At 55.5% G+C, this 18988-nt stretch overlaps 1 protein-coding gene across 5 annotated transcripts in view; it reads left to right on the top strand.

The window, feature by feature from the left end:
• Window positions 1-12838, top strand: part of CTIF (cap binding complex dependent translation initiation factor) — a 266106-nt gene extending 253268 nt beyond the window's left edge. For all 5 annotated transcript variants that reach the window (XM_081262627.1, XM_081262628.1, XM_081262626.1 and 2 more), the window contains 2 exons: window positions 10881-10934; window positions 12402-12838. In XM_081262627.1, the coding sequence (XP_081118753.1) occupies window positions 10881-10934; window positions 12402-12617 (270 nt within the window). In that variant the 3' untranslated portion in view covers window positions 12618-12838. The remainder of the gene's footprint in view (window positions 1-10880; window positions 10935-12401) is intronic.
• The last annotated feature ends 6150 nt before the right edge of the window (window positions 12839-18988 follow it).

An 18988-nucleotide genomic window follows, 5' to 3' on the forward strand; every position in this document is an offset into this window, starting at 1 on the left:
GTCAACGAGATGCTTCTTAGAGAAGAAACAACCAGGGACTGGGCAGAGGCCAACTGCAGGCCCTCGGGGTGGGCCGGAGGCCAGCAGAGGTTACTATGGGATGGTGTGGAACAAAGGAGACTGCATGGCACAGCCCCTGCCCTGGGTGTCTGCAGCCTGTACTTCGTAGCGTACAGGGATATGGGGACAATGGTGAGAATATGGGTCTCCAAGAGGTCAACTGAGGCTCTTCACCGTTGGCTCTGAAGGCAGAAGCCCGGCCTTCCACTTCCCCAGGCTTGCCACTGTCCCTCAGAAGGGCACTGTAGCCCATGATGTCCAGACCCGCGGCTGGTGATGCCTCCTGGAGGCAGGGGCCTGGCCCAGTTGACCTCTCAAGGTCCTGTTCCAGCCCAGCGGTCACTGACTCTACAGGCAAGTTGCTATGGGAACTATAACCTTGAATTTCCTGGCTCTGGGGCTGTGAAAATCACAACCTGAACCTTCCGTTGATGTGGGTTTTTCGATTAATTTCCTGTTTGATTGTTTACTTTAGAGAGCGGAAAATGCCTTCACAGGCCACTAGTTCCCTCTGCTGAGAGACTTGTTCACCCTCCCCTCAAAGCCAGCAAGGTCAAGTCCAGGCCTCAAGTGGGTGGAGATGGGGGGGGGGCGGGAGCCCCTGCAGGGAGCAGGCCCTGCTGGGAGCAGAGGGCAGCCCAGGCCTCTCCTGCCCTGCCCTGGTCTTCTCCTCCCTGGCAAGGTCCCCGCCTGACTGGATATCCCTGAATTCCCACTCAGGCCCTATGAGGGGAGCCTACCCACCAGCCCAGCGCCCAGGCCTGGCCCCCAGACCCTGCCCCGACCCCAGGGAGCTGTGTACATCCAGACAGACACAAACTGCAGTCATTCCTTCAGAAGTAGCAGGAGGAGCATGGTGGTCCTGGAAGCCCCCGGCTGGGCTGCGTGCAGGAGGCTGGGAGAGCCGCTGCTTTTCCACCGTCTCTCCTTCAACAGGGCCAGCAGATAGCACTGGACACTATGCCCAGTGCCCTAACTCCATCCTGGTCCTGCTCTATTCCTGGAAGCCAGGTGAGGAGAAGTCAGGTGTGGTCTGTGGCTTAGGTGTCCTGGTCTCCTGAAGGGACAGCCACCCCTCACCAGGGGCAGAGGCTCTTGGCAGCCTTCAGAGGCATCCTGCTCAACCCTCAGAGGAGGAATGCAGGAGCCCAGGAAGGGAAGTGCAATAGGAAGTGGATAGTGGGCTGTCACTGGCTGGTCCGAGGGGTCTTGAGAGCCCTCTCAGCCTTCCAGAAGCCTCCCCTGGTCCAGGGGGCCAGGGCAGGCCTGAGGACTGGGTGACAGGTGAAAGCTGGACCTTCCTAGGAGGACCAGATGCGCACTCACCCCGCCTCCCTGCCTCTTTGCTCAGCCTCATTCTGTGACTCCCTGGGAGGCAGAATAGGCCACTTTGATTCTGAAGCCAGACCAGAGCTGGGTTCCGACCGTGTCTTCTCCTGGGGAAGTAAGTTTGCTCTGAGCCTCAGCTCTGGCCGCTCTAGCAGGAAGACGGTTCTGTAGTATCTAGCTCAGAGGGTCCAGTGTAGGATCAAATGGGCTTTTAAATATACACAAAGCCCTAGAGCAAGCACCAAAAGGTAAAAACCAGATGAAAACGAGGAGCCCGAAGGTGGTGGGAAGGGGACAGCCCAGAGCTGCCTTAGGTGTCTTGTGTCCACCTGAGAGGGGATGTGGGGAGATTGGGGCAGTGAGCACACAAGCCCAGTGGGCAGTAGGAGCTTCTAGAAGGCACTAGAGGAGAGGAGGTGTTGACTGCAGACACAGCTGACTTCCCTGCGTTTCACGCCCAACCCCCAGGTGCTGGGAATTGAGGGCCCCAGGGCCTGTGAATAGAATTCCCCTCCCATCTGGGATACTGACCCGGAGCACGGCCCCCAAAGGAGCCACTGGAGCAGTGGGCCCTGCCTCTGGCTCCAGTGTCTGCAGAAGGAGTCAGCGTGTGCTCTGAGGCCCAGATTACGTTTCCACTCCCTCGGGCCAGCTGTGGGATGAAGTATTCCCCCATGTGACATTTACTGCCGCCACTTTGTACAGGGCAGTTTGCAAGCTCTGCAGGAAGGAGGCTAATTATTCCCTCTGGGGCGCCTGGTCCGCAGTTAGGGTGCCTGTCTGCCTGCTCGCCTTAGTAGGAGGCTGGCAGCCACGCCGCAGGGCACAGGCCCGGACCACAGTGCAGGTCAGGATCCTGCCTTTCCCTGGCATCTGAGCCCAGTCACTGTACCAGGACTCCCGTTAGAAGAGTGGGAACGTGACAGGTGGAGGGTCTCTGCGGTGCAGGCGGGCTCAGAGCAAGGATGACCAGAAGTGAACTTGAGACGAGACACAGTCTGAACCCAGGTCTGGTCTGGCTTCAAAGTCAAGTGAACATGGGCAGCCTGAGCTTTTCCTGGAGCACCTATGTCCACAGTCCCCGGCCCCTGCTCCCATCTCAGAGGGGCAACGTCCCTGCTCTTATCTCAGGTTGATCCATGCCCTTGGTCCTGCCCTCTCCTGGCTCTGCCCTTGCTCCTTCACTGAGCACTTCAGCAGGCCTCAGCCTCTGTTGCCTGTGTGAGCATCCCCACTGACCCTGTGGAAGTCTCTCTCTTTCTCTTGGCATCTACCCTGTCCTTCCACTGGCAAGCTAGGGAGGGAGAGAGGGAGGGAGGGGGGAAGGAAGGGGGAGGGAGGGAGGGAGGGAGGAGAAAAGAGAGACCAAAAGAAAAAGAAAGCAAAGGTGTTTCTCTTGCCTGCCCTTCTGACCCCTGCCATGCTCTGAAGTCATCAGGACAAAGGTTGCCCTCCCTCTTCTCATCACCCAATCCAGGGGACTTTGGTCCTTGTTCATCTCACTTGACCTCACAGAGCGTTGGACGCTGTTGGCCTAGTACTTCCTGCAGCTCTCTTGGCTTCCATGATGTCACTTCCTGCTGCTGGGCTGCGCTCTCTGACCATCCTTCTCCTCCTCCTCTAGGGCTTTCTCCTCTCACCCTTGAGGTGTTTTGCGGTTTTCAGGGTTGCACCCCCGCCCCCCCCCTTTCATCCCATGTGTTCTGCAAGTCAACTCATTCACACCCTTGGCTTCCCTGACCCTGGGCACAGAGGACCTCAGATGGCCACTCTCCCCCAGATCATCCCCCGGATCATCCCCAAGGACCAGGATTGCCAGCGCTGATCCCATCGCCTTCCCAGTACCTGGATGGCATCCCCAGGCATCCAGCTGACCAGCCCCCAGGCCAGCGTGGCGTGGCTGCTGCACTCTGCCTGCTTCCTTGCTCTCACGCCTGCCTTCACCACGTTCCTCCTCTGTGCCTGCCTCAGCTCAGGCCACCGGGATTTCACAAGGGGCCTCCAATCCCCATAGCCCTTTCCCAGCTCTGCTTTATCCTCCCACTCTGTATAAGACAGGATCTTTTTTGTTTGGTTGATTTGGGGGTTTTCCCTTGTCTTTCCCTTTTTTAAATTATTGCATTATGATTATACATATTCGTGGAATTTGTTGTTACGCCTTTGCATGTACTTGCAATATAATCCGGTCAATTTCATTCTCTAGTACCTCCCTTCCACTGACCTCCTTTCTCTATTCTACTGGTTCCCCAAGAAAGGATTTTTTTTTTTCTCTTAGTGCTGGAGATCAAATCCAAGTCCTCACGTGTGCAAGGTAAGCACCTTAGCACTGAGTCACATCCCCAGCCCAAGGAAAGGTCTTTTCTCAAGTGCAAATGTTATCATATTGCTGTCCAGGTTAAAATCATTCCACGATTCTCTAGCCCCTTGGGATAAAATCCAAAGGTCAGGCCCAATGGCACACATTTGTAATCCCAGCTAGTCAGGAGGCTGAATTGCAAGTTCAAGTTCAAGACCAGTCTGGACAATTTAGTGAGAAACTGTCTCAAAATAATAAAAAGAGCTGGGGATAGGCTCAGTGGTAGAACACTTGTCTAGCATGTGTGAGGCCCTGGGTTTAATTCCCAGTACTGGGGAAAAAAAACTCATTAGCATGGCATGTAGAGCCATTCAGGATGTGGCCCTTGCCTTCTTTATCATCATATTCTTCCCCTCCCCTCACCCAGGACCATGTATTTTAGGAACCTTGAAGTACTTGTGCATTAAAGCACTGTGCTTTCTCACATTTTTAGCTTATGCACATATTCCTGGAGTGTTCCCCCCACATTCTATCCCACGCTCCAACCCCATATGCCTAACAAAAGCCTCTGGATTTCCCCCTACAAACTGTAAATTATAAGTCTTATTCTTGTTGTCCCTGTACTTACACCACGTTTAGAACATGGTAGATATTCCATAAATGTTGTTGAAAGGATAGGTATGTGGGTGGAGTGATGGATGGATGGATAGATGGATGGATGGACAGATGGATGAGTAGGTGAGTGGGTGGATGGATGGATGGGCAGACAGATGGGTGAGTGCATAGATGGATAAAAGAATGGCTGTATGGATGGGTAGGTAAATGGTCACCAACACAGACATAGAATAGATAAAATGAATTCAATTTTGTGAAGACCCAGGTGATTATTGTCAATGGAATTAAGAATTATGAGCTCTAACCAGCAAAATAAGGTTTAGCTAATCTGGGAGAAATTAAAATCAGTGTCTAAGGAAGAGGATGCTGACCAAGGACTCTTGAGCTCCTTCTAGCTCTGCTCAGACGCGCTGTCTGTCTGGCTTGTGCAAGAGATTTAACTACTGAGCCTTGGTTTCTCTGTTGATTAAGTAGAGATAATAATGCCTGTGGCCTTTGCCTGTCTCCACAAGAGTGTCATGAGGGTAAACAGGATGGTGCATACAAAGTGTGTTGAGATCTGCGGGGAAGATCTATGTCTATAAAGATAGAGATGTAATAGTGGTAATAACACCTTGCATTTGAATCAGGTTTTGCACTTTTCAAAGCTCTTTCACATACATTATCTCCCTTGACTCTCCAAACAATTCTAGGCAAGAATTATCCCCCTTCTCAGGTGAGGACACTGAGGTGCAGTGTGAGTAAATGTCGCACCCAGGGTTACTCCTGGTGAGTAACGACGGGCCTTCTGACTCCAAGCCTGCTGCACATTTTCAATGATGACCTTTCTTGGGAAGATTATCTACTTCCCTGCTTCCCTGGACAAAGAACCAGGCATAACTGACCCTATTCTTGAAGGCTCAAGGTCATTACCATGAGCATGAGTTCCTGTACCGACCTGTAGGCTCGGCTATAGAGGCAGGTTTGGGGCAATAGAGATGCAGGGCAAATGGGCCCTGGCTGCCTGATGGCCCTCCTGAGATATAGGTGTCCCCGTGCAGTCCCTGCCCCAGCGTGCACCAGCTCTGTCCCCTCTGTTCTTCCTCCCTCCTTCCTCTCCACTCTTTGTGCCCCTCACTCTGGCTTCCGCCCTCTCCCCCTCTCTGTTCTCCCTTTTTCTCTCTGCTCTGGACTCTGACTTCTTCCACACCTTCAGCTTGCCCGGCCAAGCCCTGACCTCTCTCTCCACCCAGAGGTCCATCAGAGCACTCTGGTGGGTTTTCTTCTCCAGCACAGTAGCCAACCCCAGGCGTTCTCTCACCTACCTGCTCCTGCCCCTTCTTTCCTTGCCCCAGCCCACCTGCGCCCCCACCAAAGGAGGAGGCTCCTGGGGGCAGGATCCAAGCTGAGCTTTTGATGCAGAGCCTTAGGCAGCCCGTGCCTGTTCTACCAGGGCCACAGAATGTGCTGTTGGTGAGCTGGGTGGTCAGGAAGAGCCGGCCAGTAGGCCTGGGGCTGACCCCCTTCACTGGTAGGGCGGGGAGTGGGGATCTCCAGCGCCCATCCCTGTCTGTACAGCAAGGAGCCCATGGGTCCTTCCATCAGCACCCTCTTTCCCTTCTTGTCAGGTGGCCTCCAGAACAGCCAGCCTGGTTCCATCCTGGGCACGCCTTGGGCAGTGTGCCCGTGCCCCATAGCCCTTCCCTGGGGACTCTGGATGCTCTTTCTCCCTAGTTGATGTGGGGCCTCCCACAGCCCAACAAGATCACCTTGGCTTCTCCCTGAGGGAGGATATGCTGGGTGTGCCCACAACAAGTCTCCGGCAGAGACAATAGGACAGGAATGCATTCGCTTCCGAACAAACACTGTGTGGGCTCGCACAATTGCCTTGGATTCTCATCCAAGAAATACACTTCGCTGCGCGAGGGCACGGGAGGCTTGCCTGCCCCAGCCCGCCCCCATCCCTCTCTGTGCCAGATACTCGGATGAGGGGGCTTCCTCCTCCGCCCCATGCCTTGGGGCCCCCAGGGTGGGCAGCCCTGGTCCTCCGTCAGTGCAGCCCCTCTTCTGAAGGGTGGTGGTACTGGGGACTGAACCCAGGGATGCTTTACATCTGAGCTACACCAAACGTAAGGTCTTTTTAATTTTGTATTTGGAGACAGAGTCTCGTCACTGAGTTGCTTTGAACTGGCAATCCTCCTGCCTTAAACTCTCCAAGACGCTAGGATTACAAGTGGGTCTTACCACACCGACTAGCTTTTTTTTAATAACCATTTTCTTGATGGTGGTAAAGCACAAAATTGTACCATTTTAACCACTTTCAAGTAGGTATTTCTATGGCGTTAAGTCCATGGAACATTGTCATGCAACCATTTCTACCGTCCATCTCCAAAATTCTCTCATCTTCCCCAAACACCCACGCCCCCGTCCCCTCCCCAGCTTCCTGGCAGCCACCAGCGACTTTCTAGTTCTATGAACTTGACTCTTCTGAACCTCATGTAAGTGGAGGCATTCAGCCATTTGTTGTCCCTCTATGCCTGGCTTCTTTCATTCAGCGTGCTGTCATGAAGTTTCATGCAAGTGGTGGCATATCAGGTGTCCTTCCCTTTTAAGGCTGAATAACACTCTACCGTGTGGACACACCGCTTGTTTCTTCATTCATCCATCCGCCAACGCTCGGGAGCTCCACTTTGGGGCTATGATCAATAATGCATCTATGAGCATTAAGATGCCAGTACGATGTCTGTTCAAGAAGCCACTTTCTTCTTTTTCTCCAGTGCTGGGGATGGAACCCAGGGCCCTGTGCATGCTAAGCAAGTGCTCTACCCCTGGCCACACCCCAGCCGCAAGAGGCCACTTTTTGAGACCAGTGTTTGAGTTAAAGCAATCGCCTCCTGAAGATCTCAAGGAAAGCATTCATAAATGAGAGAGCTATTGGTCCCCTCAACACACCAACAGGGGTTCACTTAGGAAAAGAAATGGGACCCAGAACAGGAAGTTTGGACAGAATGGATGAAAGAAAAGGTCCTGCCCTTGGGATGATGGCCACAAAGGGCAAGTCCAGTAGAGAGTCCTGGGAAGCCACTGATGTGCCAGAAGCTGTTGAACCTGAGGGGCACTGAAAGGAGTCCTGGGGAGGGAGCCCCTGTGGCTCTGGGTCCGGTTCCCTGGGTGAGGCAGGTTGGCCTCTTGTTTTACCAAATAGCGGCCAGTGGGGATTCCTGGTGTGCACCCAGGGTCAGCAAAGTTCCCTTGGGGGTCAGAGGAGGAGGCTGGAGAAGCCACACTCCCATCAGCCCTGGGCTCTGAGAATCCACTCTCGAGAGGTGGCATTGAGTGGCCACATCTGCTTTGGAGGGGAAGGCAAGACCTGGTCTGCAGCCACAGGCTCCCTTCACGAAATCTCTGCATTCCAGCATCTGTGGAGTCAAAAGAAAATAAAAAACCACCAGCACTCCTGACTTCCTTGAGAAAGCCCAGCAGGGCCGAGCACACCGTGTGATTTTTGGCTTCATTTGGACTTTCCCAAACAACCAAGGAAGAGATAAGGGTGGAGCCGAGGACCTGCCCACAGCGCCACTTGAGAGTCATAAGCAGGCTGTCCCCTGCCCTGGCAGTCAGAGACCCAGAGCCCTGCCCAGGGAGGGAGCAGGGCAGCAGCCCCAGAAGCATGCCTGAGGGGTCTTTGGCATTGCAGAGGGGACATGATGCAGTCACAAAGAAGAGGGGAAGAGAAGAGAATGAATAAGAGGAATATGGAACACAGAGGAGCCTCTTCAGTCAAGTCACGAGGAGCAGAAGGCCACAGGCCCCAGGCAGTAGCAGAAGCGAGGAGCCAGACACTGGCTCATCCGGGCAGAGCTCTCGGCTGACAGAACTTTGAGGCTGCTTGAGGCTCTCTGGGCAGCACTGACAGAAGCCTGAAGGGCCCATTTCCAGGAGAGACAACCACATTTGACTCTGTTGACTGCTTGTCTAGCTCTGGCTCTTTGAGGAATTTCCCATAATGCTCCTTCACTTGTTCCTATACCTCAGCATCTGGCAGGCCCCAGGGGAGGTAGGAGACCCCTAGGAGACTCCTCTCAGGACAGCCCAGGTGCACCTCCACTCACCATGAGAAGCCCAGGTTGAGCAGCCTCCATCTGTCCCCCGTCCCCAGGCACATCCTGAGCCCACCTTCCCACCTTCCCACCAGCCCCAGGTTCTCCCCCTCTCCCCCAGCCGCCACCACCCACTCTGTGTCAAGAGTTCCCTCTCCCAGATACCTCACCTTCCCCCTTTTTTTGTGATTTTTACCATTTTAAGGACTTTTCTCCTTCTAGGCACCAGAGGAAACAGGTAAGGGAAGTTGACCACAGTAGGCAGTTCCAGGGACCCACAGAGTTCCCTGGGGAGGACGTGGGGCCAGGGCCACCTTTCCCTCCAGCCCCACCCCTGACAGTCGCAGGACGCCCTTCCCACGGGGCCTTGGGACCTGCCCCTGGCGGAGAGGACTAGGTGGGTGCTGGCCCAGGTGACTCAGGGAGCACATCTGAAATGGGAGCCCCACCCTGACTTCCAGAACCCGCTTCCTGGGCTGCACTCTGGCCTCCTGAGTCCTCCAGATAAGGGAGACCCTTCCCGGGTGGCCCCTGAACTCCCCCCAGGCACTGGCCAGTTGGAGCCTCCCTGAAGGATCTGCAGCCCTGGGTCTGGAGACAAGAAATTCCAGAAGCAGACAGCAGTGTGGAGGGCAGGGACAGCTGAGTGCTGTGGCATGGTCCTCTGTGCAGATGTATCATGGACAGCCAAGTTACCTTCTGCCTTTTGCTCTAACAATAGTGCAGCAAATACTGTGTGTGTGCGGGGTGGGGGGGTTGGTTCATATGGCATGTGTGGGGAACATGTGCAAAAGAAATTCCTAGAAGTACTATCACTGGGTCAGAAGATGTGAACTCGTGGGACATTAATAATTGTCACCAAGTTGCCAGCTATGAAGCTCTACCAGCTCGTATCTCCACATCCACGGTGTGTTTGGGTGAGGGAGGTGTATGGGGTGACAGTACCCATGTCCCCCTGAGGTTCACCATTCCCAGGATGGTGCCTTGCAGACCCTCTGCTTACAGGGCTCTTTCCATCCCTCTTACAGCTCTGGCAGCTGGGTGGGTCATCTCCCTGCCTCCCAGTGTGTTTGCTAGCAGCTATTTACCACATGCTTACTGTGCACCGGGCACAGTGACAAGTTCTGGGACAGTAGTGGCCAACAAAGGCCCTGCCCTGGTGGAGCTTCCCTTCTCGTGGAGGGAGCCAGCAGGCAGACAAGTCGACGGTGTCCCGGGAGGAAGTGGGGAGGATGCTCTGATGCTGGGGGAAGACCCCGCTGAGCCCTGAAAAGGGAGGGGGAGTGAAGTCTGTGGTTGTGGCGTGGCTGAGAATTCCTGGGGACCAGAGTATGAAGTCCAGAGCTGGAGATGTAGACATGCTACAAATGGAGGCACTCTGGAAATATTACTTTAAGTGGAAGAAGCCAATCACAAAAGACCACACATTGTATGATTTCATTCATGGGAAATATCCAGCATAGGCAAATCCAGAGAGACAGAAAGTAGATTAGGAGTTATCAAGGGCTGGAATGGGGTGGGAATGGGGAATGACTGACTACTAATGGGTACAGATTTCTTTTGGGAATGATTAAAATAGTGGTGGGAGTTGCATAACTCTTGACATCCTAAAACCCACAGAATTATTGCTTTTAAATGATGATTTTTAGCCGGGCGTGGTGGCACACGCCTATAATCCCAGCTGCTTTGGAGGCTGAGGCAAGAGGATCCCAAGTTCAAAGCCAGCCCCGGCAACTTAGCAAGGCCCTAAGCAACTCAGTAAGACCCTGTCTCTAAATAAAATATGAAATAGGGCTGGGGATATGACTCAGTGGTTGAGTGCCCCTGAGTTCAATCCCTGGCATCCCCCCTCAAAATGGTGAATTTTGTGTTATATGAATTATACCTAAATTTCAAATGAGAAGGATTGAGAGAAAGAGCCAAACAGGTAGAGGGAACCCTGGCCAGGGGTGTGGCCAGGCTGGGCAGGCACTGAGCAGCCTGGCTGTGGCCTGGGTTTCTCTGGTAAGTGCCTGCAGCCTTGATTGTCCGCATGGGCCATGTCGGTCCAGTGGAGGAGAGGTTTGATTGCTGGGCGTCCTCCGTGGCCAGGGCCCAGAGCTTCTGACCCAGCAGCTAAGCCTCCTCGCACACAGCGGGGCCGCCGATTGGACATCCGTAAGCTAATTCTATGTCCCTGAGAATTCCCACTGCCCAGCTGTTAACTGGATGATCCCAGCACACTGGTGTCCTCTCTGTGAGGGCCGCTCCTCACGGCATCCTGCCCTGCCCCCGGCTCCCTACTACATGGTGACCACTTCCTCCACCGGCTTGAAGCCCAGCAAAGAAGTCACTGCTCCCCGGTCCCCTTTGCTTTCTGCCTTCTGACTTTCGTGAGCGCGCACTCCAGCCCGGCCCTTAGAGATACCGTCTCCAGTGACATCAGGACCAGGTCTGGACTGAGCAGGGCAGGGCAGCCAATGTGCCCCCTGAGTGGTCTCCCCTCCGCTGTCTCCTCTCAGCTCCTGCAGTCTCAGGACGTGAAGGAAGACGCGGTCCTCTGCTGCTCTATGGAGGTAAGCAGTGCGGCCCCACCGCACACCACAGCTGGGGCGGGGACACAGGGTCCCGGGTGCATCCACTAGCCCAGGGGAAATGCTTTGCTGGGCAGGGCTGATGGGGGTGACCTCGTGAGTGAGCATGGACTTTCTGCACCCAAGGTTGTCACCCTGAGCCACGTGAGTGCTGATGGTGAGAGCAGCCCGCTGCAGGCAGGAGCCCGGTTCTCTAGGGAGGCCAACACCCTGCTCCCATGACCACCTTCCTTGATTCAGGCGTGCCACACTAATGACTTAAGGAACTCCACACAACTCCCTTTGCATTGGTGGCTCGGGCCGGGGGAGGTGCCTCATGCTTAAATCCCCCATATTGGCTGTGCCACCTTGGGAGTCGCCACTCCACGTGTGGCCACTGCTCACTGAAACACTTCCTCTGGGACCTTCCTTTGGAGCCTGGCTCTGATCCCATCCCTGGGGTGGATCTTGGCCTTCTGCAAATAGCCCAGAGTCACTCAGAGTGGAGGACAGGGAGGAGGGGGCTCCCAGGGCGAGGACCCAGCCTGGCAGCAGCACTAATGAGCACACACACCTCTCAGGAGACAGAGGTGCCCGGAGCCTAGACCGCCCAGGGGGCGGTTCATTTGTTGAGTCCCAGATGGTGCCTGGAGAGACTGGGGAAAGAAGGCGGGTCCTTACCTCAGACGGCTCCCGGGCTGGTTGGGGATAGACACACACAGTGGGTGGACGAGGTGTGAGCACCGAGCACACACCCTGGACAACCCAGGGAGTCAATGGCGGGGTGCGGAGGTCAAGGGTGGCTCTGTGAGGGAGGCAGAGCCTTGACCACGGAGGTTCAAAGCCGTGTTGGGGGCAGCGATGGGGACAGAGATCATAGGCAGCTGCTTTTCAAGATTGTAGGGCTCCCAGGATCCTCCAGCTGGCCGTCCACCCCAGTTCATATTTCTCTCCCCTTTGCCACAAGTGTAGGCAGAGAGCGGTTCTGGAGCTGGGCGGTGGGATCGGGCAGGAGAGAAGGGGAAAGAGAGAAATGGGAGGCTACTCACTCTCGGGTTCCAGTGGACACATGCAGCTAAGAATGACTGAACTCTTTTCCAAAGAGACACCAAGTGGATCTGAACACTCTGCCACCTGGTCACCCAAGGGATCAGGTCACGGGGCCACTCGAAGCTGTGGCTGCAGTCAGGGAAGGCTTCCTGTAGGAGGGGAGGTTCTTAGGTGAGACGGGAAAGAGGTGCTCTGGAAACTGCTCTCAGGCCTGGCAGAGAGTTCTGGTTCCTCTCGTGCCCGCTGCAGGTGGTGTTCAATGTGAGAGCTCCTGTTTGGAGAGCTCCCAGTTCCACCTGGGCCTGCATGTCCCTAAGACTCTCCAGCTATTTCTTGTCCCTACCCCCAGCCCACCTAACCAAGGCCAGCAGACACAAGGGGTCCCAAACCCTGCCCTAACTGACACTTCTCTGCCCACAGCTGCAGAGTACAGGCCGGCTGCTGGAGGAACAGCTGCCCGAGATGATGACAGAGCTCCTGGCCAGCGCCCGAGACAAGATGCTGTGCCCCTCGGAGTCCATGCTGACGCGGTCACTGCTCCTAGAGGTCATCGAGCTCCATGCCAACAGCTGGAACCCTCTGACGCCCCCCATTACACAGTACTACAACAGAACCATCCAGAAACTGACAGCCTGACAGCCGGGGGGCCTGGCGGGCAGCCCACGGGCAGCTGGGGCCCTGGCGCACAGGGCCAGATGGACAGGCGGGAGGACAGGGGTGGCCCTGGCGGGGGAAAGAAATGGGCAGGAAGGCAGGCAGAGTCGGTGGCCAGTCTGGAGCCAGCAGGGGAAGGGATCAGATCCCTGAGAGGAGCGTCCCCTCCCTCCCAGGTCCCCCGCCCCAACCTGAGCATGCCGTAGCTCACACCAATAAGGGAAGCATGTGTCTTTTTCCTGGTGGCCCTGGCCCTCGCCCTCGCCCATCCTCTCTCCTGCCCCTCCCACCCCCTGCCACTCCACCCATTCCCCCCCCCCCCCAGCTTTTTGGCGGGGTCTGTCCCTGCCGCTGCTCAAGAGCCTCCAGCAGCCTCGCACACCAGGACACCGCGTGGGTCAGAAAGGACCTCAGAAGGCTGAAAAAGTGGGTCGAGTCAGGCTCGCATTGTTCCTGCGTGCTGTCAGCCGCAGTCGCCAACTGGCAGCAGGGACGTGTAGCAGATGTCCGGGAGGACAAAGGCAGGCACCGTCCCCACCAGCCACCCGTCACTGCGGGCCTTTGTCAGCCTGGCCGAGCTGGGGGCGGCACTTTTCTCTAACCTTCACGCTCCACCCTCCCGACTTGGTTCCCCCAGCCCCAGCCCCAGGCCGGCAGCAGGAGGGAGCTGGAGCCCGAAGCTCAGCTTGCACCCTTTTATTTTATTGTGTTTTATTTTTCAAAAGTCAGTTGCTTTGAAGTCTCTCCTCTCAATGAAAAAGCCCTCGATGTGATCACACAGTCAGCCCTCGAGGACCCCCTGATTAGCTGGAGATCAAACCTGGCCTCCTCTGGAAGGATTCTAGCCACAAACAGCTTGCCAGTAGCCAATTAGGGTAATTGGAAACTTCTGCCCCGGTGGGGGTCCCCGCTGAAATCCTGTGTTCCTCAGCCCCTGGCCTGCAGCCCCTGTGCTGTCTCTCTCAAAGGGTGGATGCTGTCGCCCCTGGACTGAGTTAGACCCAGTCCTGGCCTGGGGCAGGGGCGGGGGCGGGCTGCCTTGCAGTGAACGAGGCCGGGAACGGGACTGGCAAACTAAAACCAAAACGCACAGTTGTCCCAGGCTCATCCTGGGGGGAACAGGGAGCTGGGGGCTGCCTTGCTCTCCAGGACTTGGAAGGGTGGCTCGTGGGCTAGATGGCTGCCCCAGCCTCCGCCCCAGAAAGACCCAGAAGCCCCAGCCCTCCAGGGTCTTGGGAAGGGGGGAATTCATCTAGTCAGGACAGAGACAGTCAGGTGACTGTCCCGGAAACAAGGCTGGGGTTTCTTGGAAATCCCTCCATCCAGAGGAACGGCTTCCATCTTTGATGGCTAGAGAGGAGGACGAGGTCGTCTCTCAGGTATGGAGCCCATATTTTGATAAGGCCCCAGGAGATGCCAGCAGAGCCCAGCAGCATCCGGATGTGCTCCTGGGTGGAGGCTGGGCAAGCCCTAGGTCAGACTGGAGGCTCTTTCTGGCCTCCTGGTTCAAATCAGATCCAGTGGGAAGGGAAGGGTGGGGGAGGTTTCTCCTGATTGTTCCTGAGGCTAGGGAGGCGGACAGGGTGGGTCCAAGAAGTTCCCCAGTTCTCCCTGATTTACCCTCTGCAGTCGGGCTTCCAGCTCCAAGACAGGAGCCTGCGCCAGTCCCCAGAAAGAGCCTGTTGGGAACAAATTATGGGGGACACAGGTTTTCTCTGCCAAGAGGCTCGTGCTCCCCTGGCCCTGGCCCCGCCGTCTTCCTCACGCCCCTCCTTCCCAGGCTGCTGTTACTGCCTGGTGTCCTTCCCCAGCCCTTAGGCCCAGGGACCTCAGAAGCCCCACCGGAGGCCTGAGGGAAGAGCCAGGCTGATTTGGGATAGAGCTCTGCTGGGAGAGTGCTTGCTTCGCATGCACAGGCCCTGGGTTCAGTCCCCAGCACCACACACACACACACAAAGAAATACAGAAACGTATAAATGATTTGGGGATGCTCAGAGAGGGCACCAGGGAACTCATGCTCTCCGGAGCGTGAAGTCTGGCAGCCTCAGCCAGGCAAGCTACTCTCCTGCAGCGGCGGAGAGCCCACGTGTGCTGAAATGGCTTCCCTCAGGTGTGGGGTGTGTGTGTGTGTGTGTGTGTGTGTGTGTGTGTGTATCTGCTGAGAATAAAGCAGGGTCCCCGAGAGGCCGGGAGTGGGGGCCTAGGCCCAGTGGAAGCAGGTCCACCCCTCCCTGGGCTCCCGGAGGAGCTCTTCATGAAGGAGGCTCCCAGACACTGTGGCGGGGCTGGTGTCCCCTGCGGAGGCAGAGGAGGCAGAGACAGGCACCATGGGTCTCATGCGCGTCCCTCTGAACGGCCTGTCGGGGCCTCGCCTCAGAGCCAGCCCCTTCTTGCCCGTGAGGAGCAGTGTGAAGAAGTGAGATATAAATATGTATACATATATAAATATATTTTTAATTACGTGTCGTGTCACGGTGGCTCTAGACAAACCGTTTGCCTAGTTTATCCCATGGCTTGAAAGCGCTTCCTGGCCAATCTGTAACACTTTGGGCTGTTTTTCTAAATGCAGGTTGCTGCTACTTTTTCAGACATAGAAGGAAAACATTTTTAAATTTTTTTTTTTTTTTAAGAAACAACAGCAAAGCCTAAAACGTCAGAATCTGGGCAGCTTCCCATGGGAGACTACTCAGACAGGGACAGGGGACAGAAGCGGGTGCCCCACAGCGCCCTGCCCCTCCCCAGGCCAGCGGCCCCTCTACTGCAAGAGGAAGGTCACCTCCAGCTGGCCTCTGAGTGTCTGACGGGAGGGAGGACTGGCCACTGCGTTGCCGTGACCTGTGCTGCTCCCCTATTGCCCGCAGTTCTTGGCGCTCGGAGGTGCAGCCATCTGATGTCGGTCCTCGTCTCCCTCCCGCCTGTCAGGATGAGTTAGTCATAGTCACCGTGTTCCTCTCAGGCGGCCTGCTTGCCACCCTCCTGCTGCCCATGGCCTGGTGGCTTTGCCTGAGCTCTGGGACGGCAACCCCAGGAGGGCTCCCAACCTCCCCTGGACGAGGCCGCGAGCCTCGCTGTCCTCCCTGGGGAAGAACATGCACCCCCAAACCCAGTTTGTCGTCTGTCCTTCCTTAACCAGTCTGTAAACCTTCGCAGTTTGGGGATCGTCCTGTCCATCTGTGTAAATGTAAATGTTGACGCAGTCGGTATTTATTCTCATTTTTATTTTATTTTCTCTGCGGGGCGGAGGGGGAGGGACTGCACCGAGGCTCCCGCCCCAGGCAGCTGAAGGGGCGGGGGCCCAGACAGCCCGGGCTGCCAGCAGGAGCTGCCCCCTGGGGCCACCCCAGACAGTGGCCTGAGGAAGCCCAGTCCCAGGCTGTTATCTGGCATCAGAAGCGACCAGCGTTCCTTGTCCCACACGCTCTTGGCCTGGCCTTGGTGTGGCGTCCCTCAGCTGCTGGGCACTCTGTTGGGAAATCTCTGACGGGGCCTTTGAAGATGCAGATCAGAGCAAAAACAGCTCTGCTCGGAACTCGGGACACTAGCCCAGAAGGCTGGCCACCTCACCTGAGCCAGCTGGGGGCCCCACCGCAGGACCTACCTCCCCAGGCGGAGCAGGGCCTGGGGGCTTCCAGCCAGAGCTGCAGCGGAAACCTGCCTGCGCCCCGCCCACCTCCATTTGTATGTCCTGCTTTTCAGCTGAACCCAAACTACCAGTGGGTTTAAAAAAAAAATAAACAATACCAAACACCCCAAATGCCCTGAATCTGTGCTCTTTGTAAGTTCAGCAGCCACTCCCAAAGGTCCAGGCAGCAGCGAAGAGCAAGGCTGGCTCCAGGGCCCAGGGACGGGTGGTAGCGACTTCTGCCCCCAGAGCTGGGCACTGTGCCGAGTGGGAGCGCTCCCTGGAGGTGGGGGCTCCCCCATTCCAGCTTTGACTCCTCAAACCTGCCCAGAGAAAGGCCCCCCCGTGGCATTTGGCAATGACTTGTCTTAAGAACCTGAGACTCGGGCCTCACAGCTTCCAAGAGGCCAGCACCAGTTGGTCAAATAAGTCCTCATCCAAGGGTCCTAGAAAGATTTCTGATCCCCTGATGACATGTCCCTCGGTTTGCACAGTCCCCCTCTGACAAAGCAGTGGGGACCCTGCCCGTGGTAACAGCTCCCGTGGGTTCTTTCTGGCGGGGACCTGCCAGTCTTACCGCTCCTCTGGTGGTGATTACAGCATCTGCCCCTTGGTCTTCCCTGGCTGAGCCTGGTGAGGCCACGGTGAGATTGGGTCATTGCCTTGACTGAGTCATGCCCTTCCATGAACTGCATGGGGACAGCCAGAGTACAGGAAAATAATTTCTTTCTTTTTTTCTTTCTTTTTTGTACCAAGGATTGGACCCAGGGCCACTCTATCATCTATTTACTTATTTATTTATTTATTTTGAGATGGGGTCTGCTAAGTTGCTGAGGCTGGCCTTGAATTTGCAATCCTCCTGCCTCAGCCTCCTGAGTTGCTGGGTTTACAGCCTTGTGTCACTGCGCCTGAATGGGAAATAACATTTTAATTGCACAGATGAGATATTTGTCAATTTCTTTTTTCTTTCTTTTTTTTCTTTTTTTTTTTACAAAATGCAAAAGAGTAAGAGCAGAGATTGGAGATCAAAATGAAAAGTGTTTGAAGGTAGCAAAGAGGGTAGGAAGAGGAGGTCATACTAAGTAGGTCTTCCAAACAGAAACCCTTTTCCGAGTGACTTAGTCTTGCCTCAGAAGTTTCTGAATTACTGGCTCCTATGAACCCCAACATCCAAACGATAAACGCTTCATTCTGTACTTCACCCCTATCTCTGCTGATGTGTGTTCTCTGTTTTGAAAATGGTTATGTGTACACTGGGTCTATAGGAAGGGGGGAGGAGAAAACTTTATTTAGGGTGAACAAACCAGAACATGAACACACACACACACACACACACACACACACACCATAAGACTTATAAGGGCCTTTCAAGAACCCAGGCAGCCAGGTGTGGTGACGCACCCCTATAGTCCCAGTGACTCAGGAAGCTGAAATAGGAGGATCACAAGTTCAAAGTCAGCCTCAACAATTTAGGAAGGCTGTAAGCAACTTAGCAAAACCTTGTCTCAAAAATAAATAAATAGGAGAGGAGATGTAGCTAGCTCCGTGGTAAAGTGCCCTGGGTTTAATCCTTTGTACCAAAAAATAAGAACCAAGCTGGGGACAATGAACACACCTGTAATCCCAGCAGCTCAGGAGGCTGAGGCAGGAGGATGGCAAGTTCAAAGCCAGCCTCAGCAACTTAGAGAGGCTCTAAGCAACTGAGCAAGACCCTGTCTCTAAATAAAACATTTGAAAAGGGCTGGGGATGTGACGCAGTATTAAACACTCCTGGGGTCAATTCCTTGTACCAAAAAATAAAAACCAAGCAAGCAAAGAAAGACGGGGTGAACAGTGAGTGCAAAGGGAGGAGGCGGCGAGGCCTTAGTGAATGGCCTTGTCCCCTAAGCCCGGGGGGGCTTCAGAGCCTCCGCACACTGTCTCAGCTGGTCTGGTGGAGCAGGAAGGGAGCTGGTGTGGGTGCTGGTGTTTGCTTATTTGTTTTGTTGGAACCCAGGGACTTGTACATGCTGGACAAGAGCTCGGTGTCTGAGCTGCACCCCCCGCCCCCTGTCCAGACACATGGCTTTGATTCCCGTTCCGCAGATGAGCCAAGGCTAGACAGTGTGAGAGCCAGGGTGTCCGTGAGAGCCAAGTGCCCTTTCCACCAGCCCAGAGTCCTCCTGCCCCTCCTTTCTCTATCCCCTGTAGAGCACACCCCAGGGAGCCCGCCGGTCAACCAGCGGACAGCTGCCTGCTGAGGCTGGCTGGACAGGCTGCTGGGCTTCCCTCTGTACTTGGGGAAACCAGGGCCAAGGGGTGAGGGGTGGGCCGATGGGGCACTCCCGCAGTTTGCCATCATCATAAGAGTGACGCATCCTGGTGGGTTTCAGCTGCCTCCAGGCCAGCGGCTCCCAGGTGGGTATGGAGTGAGGGGCACCCTCCCAGGGGAGGGTGTCAAGGGACTCAGTCAATATTAAACTGACAGCTTCTTCAAACTGCAACTAACACGGGACAGACGACACCAAAACTTCCCAGTTCTGGCCTTAGGGAGCCCTCCCCTTGCCAGTACTGGGTCTCCGGGAAGGCAGAGGGGCAAACTTCATCTTGGAGTGCCATACCCTGGGTAGGGAAAGGGACAGCATGGCCGGGAGCTTCCATTGGCCTCTCCAGGAGCGGAGCACAGTGATAAACTGTCACAAGTCGTGCAGGATGAATGTCTGGGAACAGCAGGTCATGCCGCTGCCTTCCT

The sequence above is a fragment of the Spermophilus citellus genome (genome assembly GCF_964194105.1).
Source record: "Spermophilus citellus genome assembly, chromosome: 12".
NCBI lineage: Eukaryota > Metazoa > Chordata > Mammalia > Rodentia > Sciuridae > Spermophilus > Spermophilus citellus.